Consider the following 1679-nt stretch of genomic DNA (forward strand, 5'->3'; position numbering starts at 1 on the left):
TTTTTTTTACTGCAAAACATATTTTTTAAAAATATTAGAAAAAAAGTTGTGTAAAATTAGTTTGAAATGAAATAAAAAAAAGGAACCAATATACAATCAATTGGAATACAATGAAATAAATTAATGCAAAATTTAATTAGCCAATTAATTAGCTGAAGTGAAATATGAAAAAGATAAATGTCAATCATTTGTTATTCATATATTTTGAGAAATTTAAGTAATCATTGAATTGCGGTAAAAATTTTTAGAATTTAAAAAAAAATGAATGAAATGTTCGAATAAATTGAATAAACAAATATTGATTAAAATTAACAATTTTAGATACTAATAATTTTAATCGAAATGTTACATGATGATAAAAATTTTTAAAAAATTTGCTCAATCAAATTTTCATTGTTAATTTTCATTTAGATTTGCATAAAATTAATTACCAATTTGATGACATATATTTGACAATGATGTCAACCATAATAGATATAAATATGACTTTATAATATTTACGTATAAATTTACATATAAATTATGTATAAATTTAGTTCATTTAAAGATAACGATAATTAAGATTAGAAATATTCGATCATTTATTTTATATTCATCCAATCATTGGATCAATTCTTTTCCATTCCGAACAAAAACTTTTGAACAGCAATATTTCGTGTAATTTAATTACTGTTGATAATATTATCAGTGATAATATCTTATTGTTAAATTTTTCTTATCAAATTTAATTTAAATTTAAAAATAAAATTTTTTAATTTCAGGTACGACGTCATATGGGTTTAATGATAAATGAAGATGAATGCTCGGATGATAGTCCAATAAGTACACCAATACCTGTAAAGAAATCATTTACAATTGAATCGATTTTACGGCCCGAATTTCCTCAACAACCTTTATTACCATTTATGCATGCTTTTTTACCATTACCATTACCATTACCGTATCATTTGTACAGTAATTATTTTTATGCTTGATCAATTAGTATTAATGTATTAATTACTTAGTTTTTTCTTTCGTACTAATTAGTATTAATTAATTGCATTAAACTTAAAAGAAATTTTGCAATTGATAATATCAATGATTGAAATATTTTTACACTTTTCCTTTTGCTTATCACTTATAATTAAAATAGTAATTATAATTGGAATTTCTTTTTCGATGAAAAATTCTCTCAAAATTATTCCATTCTCATCCTATCATAATGTAAAAACACGATATACCATTTATTGTACATACAGTTAATTAATTATCAGCTAGCATTATGACAAATAATTAATTATTGCTGTATTATAGAAGAATATGTTGACCTTTTTTTTTTTTGCAAATTGAAAGTGACACATAATATGTGATATTTCCTTATAGAAAATATATGTCACTTAAATTATGATCAATTTCTTATCACAATAAATTATGACTCATTTTTTTTTATGGCGATAAATGATAATTTATTTTAATACAACTTATCATGATAAAATTATGATTAGTTTCTTATCTATCACGACAAATTATAATCAATCATTATCATGTTTTATTACGAAATTTCTATAATATGCTAATTTTTGTTGAACAATAATGATTATCCCTTAATATTTTAATCGTACACCCGCAAAATTCTTATCATGGTAAGTTACTGTTACACGGTAAGTTACTGTTACACGTATTTGATAACAATAATTAAA

The 1679-nt window shown here is 21.6% G+C and overlaps 1 protein-coding gene across 1 annotated transcript in view; it reads left to right on the plus strand.

Annotated features, from left to right (window-relative positions):
- Nucleotides 1-974, plus strand: part of LOAG_17851 (hypothetical protein) — a gene marked incomplete at both ends in the record, with an annotated part of 2239 nt that extends 1265 nt beyond the window's left edge. Inside the window, one exon of the mRNA XM_020450515.1 lies at nucleotides 762-974. Within this exon, the coding sequence (XP_020305794.1) occupies nucleotides 762-974 (213 nt within the window). The remainder of the gene's footprint in view (nucleotides 1-761) is intronic.
- Nucleotides 975-1679: the final 705 nt, after the last annotated feature.

The sequence above is a fragment of the Loa loa genome, assembly GCF_000183805.2.
Source record: "Loa loa unplaced genomic scaffold supercont3.139, whole genome shotgun sequence".
NCBI classification, from domain to species: Eukaryota; Metazoa; Nematoda; class Chromadorea; order Rhabditida; family Onchocercidae; genus Loa; species Loa loa.